General features: G+C 44.1%; 1 protein-coding gene across 1 annotated transcript in view; it reads right to left on the bottom strand.

The window, feature by feature from the left end:
- Positions 1-9,111, bottom strand: part of HGFAC (HGF activator) — a 90,191-nt gene extending 81,080 nt beyond the window's left edge. The window contains exon 1 of the mRNA XM_084859885.1: positions 8,947-9,111. Within this exon, the coding sequence (XP_084716011.1) occupies positions 8,947-9,015 (69 nt within the window). The 5' untranslated portion in view covers positions 9,016-9,111. The remainder of the gene's footprint in view (positions 1-8,946) is intronic.
- Between the last annotated feature and the right edge of the window lie 3,838 nt (positions 9,112-12,949).

The raw sequence follows: 12,949 nt of genomic DNA, 5'->3' as shown, positions 1-12,949 counted from the left end.
AGAGAGCTATTATATCTTGTCCTTCTTTCCCTTTGTATTGTACAGTCAAAAAGGTGCTTTTGAATAATTTGTGTATGAGTGCTAAAAGGGGGTTTGAACACCTGTGTGCACAAACATCTAGTTATTCACAGTTGCTGAGTTCTTCCTGCTTTTGCCACAGTAGCTCATGCATGTCTGCTTGGCGTTGTATATAAAGTGAAGAGCTGTTATGGGAGTGTTTTCCAGTTGCTGTGAGTGGATTTTCTCCTTCTGTGGCTGGCTGACATGGGGGAATCGTTGTTCCAGACCATGATTGGTGTGTACCAGAAGTATTGCCAGTGAGTGTGGCTGTCAATGTTTTTCCATTGTGTTCTTTGGAGCGGTATGTTTTCCCCCTCCATTCTCTGTTTGGCAAATGGAAGTTATGAACTAAGTTATCTCAGTGTAGGGACAGCGGCAGCAGCCGGCCTGTATATCTGGGACATAGGAGTGCTTGGCCAAACTCATCACGCCAGATGCCAGGTGACCTTTCAGGAAACCCTTCTGAAGTTGGGGTGCAGGACCTGCCCTGAGATTAGGCAGATTGAGGCAGCTGCCTCAGGCAGCAGATGATGGGGGGCCAAGTCAGCAGTGGCAAGGTGTCAGGGGACAGAGCTTTGTGTGACCCACAGCCTGCCCCACACCCCCTAAGCTAGTCTATTGTGCTCAGGTGCAGTGGAGGACACAGTGCCATTACCAGTGTTGAAGGAAGATTCAGCTGCCTGTCTGCTCAGATGTTGTGCTTGAAATGAGAGGGCTCCATCTTGTTCGCTGCCTCAGGCAGCAAAATGTTTTGTACCAATGCTGGGTACCACCACAGAAAAGGCCCTTTTGCCATATGCCACACTTAACATTTGAGAGCAGAAGCAGACAAAGAAGGAGCTCTGTAGCAGCCATATTGAGGGTCAGACTAAGTAGCCTCATGCTTCATGTTCTTGCTGAGCTCTTGCTCTCTGAAATATATGTTTGTAAGCTGACGAGACACAGGAATTTCTTATCTTGTCAACAAAGGCTAAGATTAGCATAGAATTGTATATCTTGTTCTCTGCTGTTCTCGTCTGTTCTCTGCTTATCATGGCTACCCTATAACCCATTTCTTGTATTATAAACAATGGTGGAGTTTTTTCAGTTTTTTCGCCATTTCAATGGAGAAGAAATGTTAAGGACTGCAACCCCACACGGGAGGGAGAGGAGGAGCCGTTTCCTATGTGTCACAATATCTATAAAAACAATGTGCTGATGTAAATCGGGGCTTCTGGCTCTTTGGAAATGATTCCGCCTTAAGCCCGCGCGTTAAATAAAGTGAAACTCTTTTTCCTTCACTCCGTGGTCTCTCTGACTCTGAGTTCTGCAACATAAATGGTGCCGTGACTCGGATGTGGCAGGCTCTGAGACAGAGAGGTGGCAGTTGCCTGCTCTTAATCGCTGCACCGGGAGGGAGGGCTCGGTGCATGCCTCCCTTTCTTGGTGCCACCGACCTTTTTGTCGGGTGAACGGGAGAAAGCCTGTGCCGGGATCGCCCAAACGGCAGCGAGCAGCAAGAGAACCTTGGGAAGCGGAGGAAGGAACTTGAGCCCTGCCTGTATCGCAGCTGCAATTGAGTTGAAACCCACATTGGAAGCCTTCGGGAGAAAGGCAAGTATATGGAATAAAAAGAGGGCCCCACCTTCGGGAGTAAGGCCACTGGGCAGAAAAAAAGAAGGCCCCGTCTTCGGGAGTAAGGTCAGTGGTAGTATACGTATACAAAAGGTGACCCACCCGATTGGGGGTGGAAAGGGGGACTTGATCACTCCCCTGAGCAGGCACTAATACTCAGCAAGGCGCTGAGGAAACTGCTTCGCTCTAGTGGAAAAGTGGGTGGCAGGGACATATGAATGAAGTGATGAAATTGATGATTGTGTGAGTGGCTACTGCGGTTTCTGTTGCATACCGTTGACTGTCCGGGTGCCCAGGCCAGTAGCAAAGTGCGTGGTGTGAAATTCCTTTTGTGTCGGCCAGTGAGACCCCTTACTCACTGACCAATCCCCTTCCCTCTTTGTGTCTGTCTTCATCTTAAGAGGGAGGCTATGGGAGGTGGGGGAACCAAGACTTGCACCCCCTTGAGATATATGTCAAAAAAGAAGGAAAAAGATTTTTTTAAAAAGGGTTCGGAATAGAGAGAGGAAACAGCAAAAAGCTCAAGGTCGAGCTGAGAAAAAAAAGAACAAGATCTGAGGCTGTTAATTAGAGAAATGTTGCAGTACAGCCTGGCTTTTAACGAAGCGTGGGAGTGTGAGGCCGAAGAAGTAGCTGTTAGCCTAGCGCGCCGAGAGGGGGGGCAGGAAAATTGCCCACAACATTCTGAGTTGTGCAACATCATCACCTCGCCTAATTGAAATAAAATCCCTAAGAAATGGAAACTGAAAATGAAGACCCAGAAGATGAAGGCGCAAAATGAAATAAAGGTGAAGAATCAGCCCCCAGGGCACAGGCTAGACCCCTCTTTGAGTAAAACGTGTGCCATAAGACTGTCCCAAGGCAGAATGAAGCGGAAAGACCACGATGAAGATCTCTGTCAAGGTAGCCGTGTTTAGCTTTGAACTGTCCTAGAATTTCATAGAGCCTGTAGACCATCAGCTATATGATTTCTGAAGAGCGTAACCGTTAAGCTTTTGCCATGGGATTCCCTGCAATGAAGAAATCTCACTGATTCGAGTGTCCAGTGTTGGACTGCCTGAGTGTGTGTGCTGAAGAGACCGAGAAACCAGACAGCATGTTCCTAGCCAAGCCAAAATCACGCTACTACCATGCTCTTGGTAGCTGCAATAAACTGTGTAAGCTGAGAGACCCAACGTGATTGAAAAGAAAAGAAGATATTGGAGTAACTGTCTTAAAAAACTGTGAAATCTGTGTAGCTGGCTAGCTGACGCTGTCAGTGATGTTACAACTTTAAATTAAGACTGTTTTCCTGTTTGAGACCCCAGCGAAGAAAGCTGACCCTAGTTATTTGTTGCCCGTACCAAAGCAAAAATTTAGCTGCCCTGTACCTCATCGTGTCCTGTTTTGAGCTTGGGATTGACAAATACAAACAAACTGAGAAGCTTGCCTTTGAAGTCCTGCAAATCACCCCACCGCCTCCCCGAAGAAGATTAATGGCTGCTTGAAAAATGCAAGTATAAGGCGATGCCCATCACCCCCCAGCATCCTGAGTTTCGGCACTTTGCTTTCGTGTACCAAGTTGAAGGGGAAGAGAAGAAAAGAGGGGTGTGTGTGTGTGTGACATTGTAAATCCCTGGCTAGCTTGTCTAGTGATAGATAGCCCTGAGAGCTTTCCCCCCCAGTTGCTGGATCTGCTCCATCATGCCTTACCATGCAAAAAGTGTTTTCCATTCAATGTGTTAAATTGCAAGAAAAAGTTTGTTGTGTATATTTTATGATTTCTTAGATATCATAAAATATATGTGATATTTGCAGATTAGTGTTAGTTGCAACTCCAAATGATACTGAGTGTGGTTCCCAATGGATGACAAGAGAAAAGACAAAGATAAGTAGAGAAAGACAGAGGCAAGTAGAAAAAGATAGAGAAATAGAGAAAGTGGCAGACAAATAGAGAGGAGGGGAAAAGAAGAAAGAGAAGGCAAGAGGAAAAGAGAAAGAACATTTGTAGAGAAGAAGTGTGGCCATAGTTGCCCCCAGGGTGAATTAGAAGCAGCTAATTATGCCTAGAGCTTATTACCTGGGGTAAAGTAGCCACAATAATGTAATAGTTCTTTAAGATGAGAAAATGTAACTAGAAGAAGAAGAGCCTATCCCAAATGTGCGTCATTGGGACTAGTGTAGAGCAGAAAGGTTTAAGTAAGTGAGTTTAACTTGAAAAAGACAAGTAAAAAGACAAGGCTGGTGCATGGAGTAGAGAGTTTTATATAGAAAGTTTGAAACACGATCTGCAATACAGGCAGATCAGCAAAAGAGAGAAAAAGCAAGAGAGGGAGAGAGATTTCTCTCTCCCAAAACACAAGCGGGGCTAAAGCGCCTCACTCAGTATCAAACCCGGCTGTTAGAAGCCATGAAAGCAAGTGTGAAAAAGTCAGTTAATATGACTAAAGTGTCTGAAGTGCTGCAAGGTGCCACCGAAGCCCCAGAGCGTACTTGGAGCGTCTTTTAAATGCCTATCGCCAGTATACCCCCCTCGACCCAGAGGCCCAAAAAGACGTGGGCGAGGAAAAGAAGAAGACCCGGCAGAAGCAGGAGATTCTTGAAAAAGAACCAGTGTGCCCAGTGCAGACAAGATGGACATTAGTGGCATGAATGCCCAAATAAAATGAATCAAATACACAAAGGAGAAAACCAAAGGAGCCAGAACGGGCGAGAGAGAAGACAGCTTGAGAGGGGCCGTGACATTGACTGTGAGGGGCCGTGACATTGACTTCATGATTGACACTGGAGTGGCATCAACAGCAAGCAAACGTTAGCCTTAAACAAGAAGTCCAAACACTGGGCAAAGTTCTTCAAGCCCAGCGTCGCTTTGTCTTAGAAAATAAGCCCCCAATTCCCATCACAGAAGTTCATCCTTTCCAACCAGGAAATGAAGTATGAGTTAAAGAGGGAAAAAATGACCCTTTGACTCCCAAATGAAGAAGACCAAAAACTGTCATACTTTCCACCCCCGCAGCTATAAAAAGCAGCTGGAGTTAAACCCTGGATACATTGGACATGAGTCAAGAGAGCGAGAGGGGGGGAGTAGACTGTAAACAAAAATCCTTTGAAAGGATTTCTTTCCTTTTCAAAAATCCTTTAAAAATTATTCTGAAAAAGCAGTAAGAAGACTCAGGCTAGACCTTACTGTGGGCACACCGGGAGACTGTCCACCATGCGTACGGTCAGACCTGCAACTGGGGAAAATTGAAGAAGGGGACTAGACCCTACTGCAGCTTGCCAGGTGAATAGCTGCCCAGCGTACGGTCAGATCCCAAAGAAGATCAAACATGCGTGTTGTAGTGTTAGTAGTGTTGCATTGTGTTTCCTTAATAAGGTGGGAAAAAGGGGGGTCTGCCCCTAGAGAGGGAAGTTTGTCCCAGCGATTCGCTGGTAATTACTGGCTTCACCTGGCTAACATCACTGGAGTAAAACATTTTTGTTTGCCAAGAGATATACCTGCAAACAGGTTTTTTATCTTTTTCTCCTCCATCATTTAATTTGACTAATAATAGTAATGCTGTAGATGTTCAAATCAATAATCTGCATGCATAATATAGTGGCTAACATAACAATAAGAAAACAATTGGCTAAATTGGTTAACCCCTTGGCTTCCAGATCTTAGCTGGCTTGAGGCATTGTTCATTCTAATTCTACCAGTGTTGTTCATAGAGATACTGTTATGTCTCTGCGTTCCTTGTCTTATGCGCTGTTTAACCAATCTGTTTTATGTCTTGGCTAGTAAAACTGCTGCCCTCTACACTCTAATAGCTCAACAAGATATTAAGTAAGAAGGTTGCTATAAGAGTCCTGTGTTATGCTTCGCAAACCGGAATGTCTATTTGTGTAATGAAATGCTATAATTGTAATGAAATTATGCATTTAAGGGGGGAATGTAGCAGCCATATCAAGGGTCAGACTAAGTAGCCTCATGCTTCATGTTCTTGCTGAGCTCTTGCTCTCTGAAATATATGTTTGTAAGCTGACGAGACACAGGAATTTCTTATCTTGTCAACAAAGGCTAAGGTCAGCATAGAATTGTATATCTTGTTCTCTGCTGTTCTCTTCTGTTCTCTGCTTATCATGGCTACCCTATAACCCATTTCTTGTATTATAAACAATGGTGCTAGGAGAAGAAATGTTAAGGACTGCAACCCCACATGGGAGGGAGAGGAGGAGCCGTTTCCTATGTGTCACAATATCTATAAAAACAATGTGCTGATGTAAATCGGGCCTTCTGGCTCTTTGGAAATGATTCCAGCCTTAAGCCCGCGCGTTAAATAAAGTGAAACTCTTTTTCCTTCACTCCGTGGTCTCTCTGACTCTGAGTTCTGCAACAGCTCCAGTGACCATCTGAAGAACCAGGTAGGTTCATTTGGGAGAAAATTATATAAGCCCCTATAGGGCCTCAGAGCTTAAACCCAACCCTTAATTCGGTTTGAAAATGGACTTTGAAAACTTCCATGATATGTTCTGACCTGTCCCAGTCAATAGTCTAGCTACTATATTTTGATCAAAAGGTATTGAAAATTACAATTGCCCAACCTGTTTCAATATGTTGCCTGCTACAGGGGTATTTCTGCCTTTCTATTCCATTGTGGTCCTTCACTCAAATAATGCAGTCCTAACAAATGGAACAAAAACAAAAGAAGGCAACATATTGCAATATGTTGGGCAAAATAGAATTCTCAAAACATTTCATTTGCTGCCCCCTTTCCTAGTTTTGTGACCAGGCTATCTCTAGCTGGTGTGTGTGTGTGTGTGTGTGTGCAGGGGGTGCACCAGCCTTAGCTGGTGAAAAGCACATCATGCCACAGACGCCATGATCTAGCAGCACCCACTCAGCAAACATGGTCCTTTAGGGAAAGTGTGATCCTGTCCAGAACAAACTGAATATGACTTCCCTAGTCATAGGCACTGCCTGTCAACTATATCTTCATTTTATTTGGATTTAGCTTCAGTTTGTTGACTATTACCCACTCTGCCCATTACTACTTGAGCAGGGAGTGTTGCGCAGGCCGGCCGGCCGGCTGGTCAAGGGCCTGTGTGGCTCAAGAACAAACAGTACCAGAGCTCAAAGCAGAAATATACTGAAAGAGGACATGGTGGGCAGTGGAGGCATGGAGCTGTAGGTAAGAGTGGAGAAAGCAGGACTGGGACATATCTCACCTTGGGACAAGACGGTCTGTCAGATACTGGCTGGAAGAAAAAGGACAAGCAAGGAAAGCTTGTATCGTGGGTCATGCAGCCAGGAAGAGTCCATATTTACACCTTGGGGTGGCTCTAGGGTTTTTAAAAGTTGCATAAAAGAGAAAATGTGGCTTTCCCCCATCATTGCAGTGTTTTGATGGGAATAACATCAGATGCAATGTCTATGAAATTATTCAGCATGCAGGGTGGGGCCAGAAAGCCAATGGCAGAAGAAGCAGGAGTGGGAGAAGGGAGCTAAATCAGTCATATTGACTGATTTGTAGCTAAACAGCTACTGTGAAGATGGTTGGGGAGACATACCATGTGCTGGGTCACTCTATGCTGGTCCCCTAAGTGAAACCTGAGAAATTGTAAATATGGGTAGCAGTAGTGGGTCCACTTTGCTCTCTCCCACCATGGCAAGGTGGGAACTATGTCACTAGAATTACATGGCTACTATCACAGCTGAAGATAATGGGTGAAACAAAAAGCAATCCAGGCCTGCTCCAGGCCTCACTTCCTTCCAGAAATGTAACTCAGGGATAGGACACAAAGGAGGCCTTATGTCTCTAGTGAAGGTGATATTGCTGCTGAGCATATTCAGTGAATCTTTCCTCCACTACTGACTAACCACTACAAGCTTACATAGATTTGGAATTATTAGTGAAGTGCTTCTCGCCGATTGGATGGGGCTTCTAGAAAGCCTTCAGCACCCTTAGAAATTAACCTCTTTAAGGGTGCAATCCTATGCGTGTTTAGACAGACAAAAGTCCTACAACTCCCAGCATTCCCCAGCCAGCATAGGACTTTTGTCTGTCTAAACATGCATAGGATTGCACCCTAGATGAGGTTACCCAAGGGCTTGTGGCCAGTAATAGATAATTGGATGACTGCAATGGGCAGTGAAAGGGTCACAGTATCTAGCCATTTAATACTTCAGCAATATTTGGTGGATATCAAAATACAGGAATGCTCCTCTTCAAACAGACAACTGGGTTCAAACCATGAGTAGAAAATCTGCTGTGGTGGGCTGATTCTTTCAAATGATATGGTTTGTTTGGGGAGTTACAGCCATGGATATGAAGAAGATTCCACAGACTAAGGGTGTCTCTATACCAGCCTAAAATCCTGTATTTCAGATGGGGCTTTCTGCTTCCGTTTTAAGTGCAGGATCATGACTCCCCCCCCCTTTCCCCCTCCTTCTCCCCGTATCTGAGTCTTCCATTCTCTTTTATGGATCTCGCTCCTCTTCTTGCCGCTTTTCCTCTTTTCATGGAGGGAACTCAAGCGGAACACAATGCGGTAATTTGATAGCTCAATATCTGTGATCTATTTAAAAACGGAGCAAAGGGCATTTAGTGCAGGAGACGCTCTGGAAGGTCACGGTATCATGTAAAGAGCCCGCAAACCTCCGTGAAGGAGCAATCTCAATCACAGGATAAAAGCTCCATGTGAAGAAAGCCTAACACAAAAAGTTCAGTCCAATAAGGTTCTTAGAGGGCTCTCTCACTCACCCGTAAATACATAGTCACAGCTGCCCAAGAGCTACTTTCTTCGGGGATGTGGAAACCTTTTGTACCCATCTCTGCTCACAAGAGTAGACTCAGTGAGATTTCCCCCTTTTTCTTCTGTTACATGATACATGCTTGTTGTCAGTTACACCTCTCTTCAGAGTGGAAGGACTTCCATATATATATATATATATATATATATATATATAGGCTACCTTACCCCTTCTTCATCAAATTCTTTGGAAAGTACCATAGTAATAGTATTTCAATATGCTTGATTTAGAAATGCTTTCCCCCCAACTGTAGCATTAGATTATTAGCGTGGTAGAAAGATCCCTGATCCTTTTGAGCAGGAAGTAGTAGTCTGGCCTTCAGCTTCAAGTGCAGCTGTACTTAGTGTTCCTTGGCACCACTTGACACCTTCAGAACATATTTAAGCTCCAATGCTAAGTAAATTTACTGATAGTATGAGCCCTAGAACTCAGTGGGACATACTTTTGAACAAACATATTTAGGATAATGTTGTTAGAAGCAAACAAAAAGTCATACTTACCATCCCATTAGTAGCACTGCTCAAAGCCAAAAACAAAGCAACTATCATGGAACAAATGTAGACTTCCATCTTTTTTTCTTTTTTTTCTTTCTCTTTTTCTGGCCACCCCCACCCACCCTGTAATTTTCTAGTTTGAAAGCCAAAGTGGGAATTCAAATTAACACTGGGGTTTATGGTAACTCACTTGATTTTAGAGTATGTTTAACTTTTAAGATAATCATTACTTCAACCAAAGTTAATAACAAACATGTTCATATACAGAGGTAAATACTAGTTTTAGCATGTGTGTGCTTGTTTTTACACAACAATAAAGACATTTAGGCTGCAAACCTATACACATTTAACCGGGAGTAAGCCTGACTTCCCAATTGAACTTACTTCTGAGTATACATGTATAGGATTGCATTGATAGTTGCTAACAGTAAGTGTAAGTATATCTACCCAGGGAATTGAACCATTAAGAATTTGGGTTAGTTCCAGTTTGGGTCGATCAATATTTGCTCAAAGTTTCCATTCCTCTTCCTCCTTTGTTTAACTCCAAAATAAATAACCACTCATGTTCTGGCATGTGGCAAATAGAAAAGAATGCCTTCCAAGGAATCCAGTGTATTTTTTAGATCCCCAGATTGTTGAATAGGTTCATGCCAAATTTGAGAAGAGTCTGGCTTTTGTTGTTATCAGTGATATGGCCAGAAAGCAAAAAAATGAATTCAATAAACAAAGATTTTCTATCATTTGTATTCAGTAGGGGTGCTTATATAATTCTCCCCATCCAGTTTTAACTGTGGATTTTGATTTTCCATTCTGTTGGTTTTGGATCTCTGGACTTCATTTACGCTGCTGCCCATATGTGCAGTTCTCATCCATTATGGAAAGGTAGGCAGGAATGGTTTAACTCCTGTGATCTTCTGTCAGAAGTCAAGGATTACAATCTTTTGATATCATGATGTGGGGGTTGCCTCTGCCTCCCAGATAATTCCTGCCTTCTGGCATGAAAGCAATACTGGTATTCTGCAGCTCTTTAGATTGAACAGCTATTTCCCCTGAAGATGATCAGGGGACTGGAAACAAAGCCCTATGAGGAGAGACTGAAAGAACTGGGCATGTTTAGCCTTGAGAAGAGAAGACTGAGGGGAGATATGATACCACTCTTCAAGTACTTGAAAGGTTGTCACAGAGAAGAAGGCCAGGATCTCTTCTTGATCATCCCAGAGTGCAGGACACGGAATAATGGGCTCAAGTTACAGGAAGCCAGATTCTGGCTGAACATCAGGGAAAACGTCCTGTTAGAGCAATACGACAATGGAACCAATTCCCTAGGGAGGTGGTGGGCTCTCCCACACTGGAGGCATTCAAGATGAGGCTGGACATCCATCTGTCAGGGATGCTTTGACTTGGATTCCTGCATTGAGCAGGGGGTTGAACTCAGTGGTCTTATAGGACCCTTCCAACCCTGCTATTCTATGTTTCCTCCTCTTTTTTAACCATAGACCATAACCATAGACTCTAAATGTTTCTGACCCTTGTAATTTGTGGTGGAAAGTCTCTTCAGTATCCGTAGCCTCACCATGTGGTGTGGGAAGGGACTGAAGAAATTTCACCTTAGAATAATCAGTAGGGGCTGTGAACTGAATCATCCCAGGAGGGCCTTGAATTGCAGAAGTCACCTAAATTGGCCAGGTTGACATTCCTTAAGCTCAGGTGAAACTCTGTCAGCAAAGTATCACCAGGATGGCCAGGATGGCAAAGGGGCAGGGTCAAATCCTCCCCTGTCATTGGAGGAAGGAGGAGGGCTTCCTTGACATGTGCTTCCTTCCCTAACTTTCCCCCTCCTTTTCCCCTTTATCTGAGTCTTCCATATGTTTCAGTATACAGCTGCTAGATGGCACCGTGGTCTAGCTCCTCTTAATGTGACTTTTCCTTTTCCACAGAGGGAACTCAAGTGGAACTCAAGTGTGGTAATTTGATAGCTCATTATCGCTGATCTTTAAAAAAATGGAATAAAGGGCATTTAGTGCAGGAGGTGCCTTGGAGGTTAACAACATCATCTAAAGGACCCACAGAAGTATAAAAGTTCCACGTGAAGACGCCCTTCTTCAGGAGCTTCACACACTCACATGCACAGACATTCTCTTCCCTTGTGCCCCTTGCGAGGCCCCTGAATGCCAGTGTGGCATTTTACTAGATTTGCTCTCTCAGCTGTTCTGCTGTGCCATGGCCTGTTCCCCTCTTCTTTCTGAAAGTCTGTATTTTTTGGAGGAACCATGCATTTATGTTTCCATATTTGACCATGTTTATGTGCAGCTGTGTGTGTATGTGTATAATATAAATATTTTTTATATATGGTAGAGTCCAGAGAGTAGCATTGGATGGCAGTACCTTGGCCTCTAGCACTTATGCTGCGGGGTGCTATAAGGTACCATTTTGTCTCCAGTGCTATTTTACTATATATATATATATATATATATATATATATATATACATATACATATTGAGTGCAATCATTAGAAGTTTGGGGGCAAGATGACACTCAGCTCTATTTCTCCATTACATCTGAATCAGGATTGGCCATGTATGACCTGGACCAGCGCCTAGACACAATGGTGGGCTTGATGAGGGCCAATGACCTGAAGCTGAATCCTGATAAGATGGGAGTGGGGCAACTGGTTCCTGGGTTTAGGAATTAGGGTGTTTACCTGTTCTGGATGAGGTTGCACTCCTCATGAAAGAATGGGTATGCAGGTTGGGGAGCTTCATCATTGAATAAATACAGTCAGGGCCAGAAGTATTGGAGCAAGGATAACTGTTTGGGCAGATGGCCTCTGTACACTACCACATTGAAGTTGAAAGGAAACACACCCAGATGGGAGCAAAGTCAGGACTTTCAGCTGTAATTCAAGGGGTTTGACAAAAGTGGGGCACTAACCATTCAGGAAGTACAGCCAGTGGCATATGCACACGCCCATCGTTGGTGGCTCATAAGTAATGGAACGAATGGCTGACAAGCAGCTGCATGGCCAAGTGTGGCCTGTTTCCTGGGTACCCCATGACCAATCAAGCAGATAAAAGGCCTGGAGGTGGTTCGGAGTGTTACATTTGCATTCGGTAGCTGTTCACTGGAACTCCCAACATGAGGTCCAAAGAGGTGTCCATGCGAGTGAAGGAGGCCATCATTAGGCTGAGGAAACAAAATAAACCCATCAGAGAGATCAAAAAGACAGTGGGAGTGGCCAACACAACAGTTTCAAACATCCTGAAAAAGAAGGAATTAACTGGCAAGTTCAGCAACAGCAAAAGACCTGGCAGACCATGGAAGACAACTAAGTGGATGACCACAGAATTCTGCTCATGGTGAAGAGAAACCCTTTCACAACATCTAGCCAGGTCAAGAACGCTCTTGTGGAGGTAGGCATGTCACTGTCAACATCTACAGTCAAGAGACGGCTTTATGAATGTAAATACAGAGGTTTCACAACAAGGTGCAAATCACTGGTAACACTCAAGAACAGAAAGGTCAGGTTAGCCTTTGCTAGCAAACACCAGAAAAAGCCTGCCCAGTTCTGGAATAAGATTCTTTGGACTGATGAAACCAAAATTAACTTGTACCAGAATGATGGGAAGAGAAACGTATGGAGAAGGAAAGGAACAGCTCATGATCATACCACATCATCTGTCAGACATGGTGGAGGCAGTGTTATGGCATAGGCATGTATGGCTGCCAATGGAACTGAGTCACTGGTGTTTATTGATGACCTGACTGCTGATAAAAGCAGCAGGATGAATTCTGAAGTGTATAGGGCTATACTTTCTGCTCAGATTCAGCCGAATGCTGCCCAACTGATAGGATGCCGCTTCATATTGCAGATGGATAATGACCCAAAACATACAGCAAAAGCTATCCAGGAGTTTCTCAAGGCAAAGAAGGGGGACGTTCTTCAGTGGCCGAGTCAGTCACCTGATCTCAACCCAATAGAGCATGCTTCTCACTTACTGAAGACAAGAC

The sequence above is a fragment of the Heloderma suspectum genome, chromosome 5, assembly GCF_057233095.1.
Source record: "Heloderma suspectum isolate Gila_16-S chromosome 5, 16-S_ref, whole genome shotgun sequence".
In the NCBI taxonomy this organism is placed as follows: Eukaryota; Metazoa; Chordata; class Lepidosauria; order Squamata; family Helodermatidae; genus Heloderma; species Heloderma suspectum.
This window is presented reverse-complemented; position numbering and strand designations above follow the sequence as displayed.